This window comes from Penaeus chinensis, chromosome 11 (assembly GCF_019202785.1).
Source record: "Penaeus chinensis breed Huanghai No. 1 chromosome 11, ASM1920278v2, whole genome shotgun sequence".
In the NCBI taxonomy this organism is placed as follows: Eukaryota; Metazoa; Arthropoda; class Malacostraca; order Decapoda; family Penaeidae; genus Penaeus; species Penaeus chinensis.
Window position 1 is genome coordinate 13491938 of NC_061829.1, and position 1747 is coordinate 13493684.

Sequence of the window (1747 nt, forward strand, 5' to 3'; positions counted from 1 at the left end):
CCCCAGGCACAAAGGAGCTGGTCATCGTGTCAGACATGACTCCTTGTTTAAATATTAGTAATAAAAATTATCTGAGTATCTAGTAACACTGATTTACATCAGAAAATTATCATAAAGTTGAAGTCCACATAAGTATTTATGTGGACTTTGCGTAGTACTTCATATGTAGGTGATGGGAAGGTGGGAAAAAAAACTATCAAAGAATTTTTATTACCTTGTCTAGAGTCATTCAATGTGTCATCTGTTAAATGGGTCAATTTTTTTTATTTCTACTGACTGTAAGACTTTCTTTTTTTTCTTTTTTTTTGCCGTTCCATTGACCAATCTCGAAGGAAGAGAACCATAGTTATTAGGACTGTAAATCTTCATTTTTTTACAAGTCCTGAAGAAAGATGAATGATCACCTTGATATTTCTCGCTCAGTATATATGTTTCACTTGGTCACTGTTGTTCATTTAAATCAAGTTCACATTCTGATGTTGAAAACTATCATCACCACATTTTTAGAGACGGACAGACTGTATAATAGGGTCGCCAACAGCAAAGGCACGAGGCAGTGAAGTAGGGTAGGAGTACTTTCATGCTGTTTAATGTTACGGCATGCCGTCAGCAGTAGGGAATAAATCAAGCCTCTCATAGTTTCAGCAAAGAAAAAAGGTACTTGTATTATTTCATGAAAATTTACTTGAAGTAATATGCAAAGTTTTTTGTCGAAATCTTTTCACCATATTTAACATGGTTCACAAAGTCCTGCATATTACATATTATGCAGCTATGGGCACATTGTACTAGACTGAAAAGAGCACCCGTCTGGATCCACCACTGGTCATGGATATTATAAACTGTGTGGGATTTTTTAATACTTTGTCTGATAGAGCTTTCAACTTCTTTACCCGGCCCTCTACTTTGTTTACGGTAGACAGAATAGCTAACAGACCACTCTCTCAAAAAATGATATCCAACTACTTTTAAAAAATAAAAGGTCAAGTGGCTATTACCATATAATTACCATCAGTTACCGTAACATGCTACATAGTACCTCGGATTCCGGCCTGTGACAGCATAACCATAATCTACGTCCGCTGCTAAAACACAAGTGACCTTTCATTCATAATTACCTCAATACTGCTGCGACTTTGCCACATAATAGGAAGCATGGAGGCAGCTGTACCACTTCGTATCTCTCAGAAGCATTGGCTCGCCTAGGAGACCATTTAGGAAAAGAAAAGAATAATTTCGAAGTGGAACACCATGTCACAATGTTGAGTTCTTAGTACGGCTCCATTCAACACCCGTGATGATTAACATTCTTTACGTCCACAACCCACTGAAGTACATATCAGCTTCTATGCGAAAGATATTGCATTATTTCCACGCTAAGGAAATACTTGGAATTAGCATTATCTGCGCCTCATGTTTAAGGAATTCTGTAGGGTAAGACTTGAGATCTCTGTAGCCAAATCAAAGGCCCTTTGCTGTGAGACTTAGTGTCCATGGCGCAAGGTAATGTTTTCTAATTGGAAGAACAGTATCTGGAGGACCACACTAAGGTTCTCAGAAATACATGTGATCTGTGGACTACGCTTTCGTCTTTCATATTTGCCGAGCCAGTCACATGGGTTCATTCGAAATGAGTCTACGAGAATCATTCAAGGCGCCCCCACGTGAAAATAAATTCTTAAATTCTAGGCTTCTCTTCTTCCTTTGGACTGTCGACTAGATCTAAGAACAGCACAATTCTTAGGCA

The 1747-nt window shown here is 38.2% G+C and overlaps 1 protein-coding gene across 1 annotated transcript in view; it reads right to left on the reverse strand.

Annotated features, from left to right (window-relative positions):
* The window catches only part of LOC125030410 (carnosine N-methyltransferase-like), a 10387-nt gene extending 8892 nt beyond the window's left edge, over positions 1–1495 (reverse strand). Inside the window, exon 1 of the mRNA XM_047620446.1 lies at positions 1442–1495. Within this exon, the coding sequence (XP_047476402.1) occupies positions 1442–1495 (54 nt within the window). The remainder of the gene's footprint in view (positions 1–1441) is intronic.
* Positions 1496–1747: the final 252 nt, after the last annotated feature.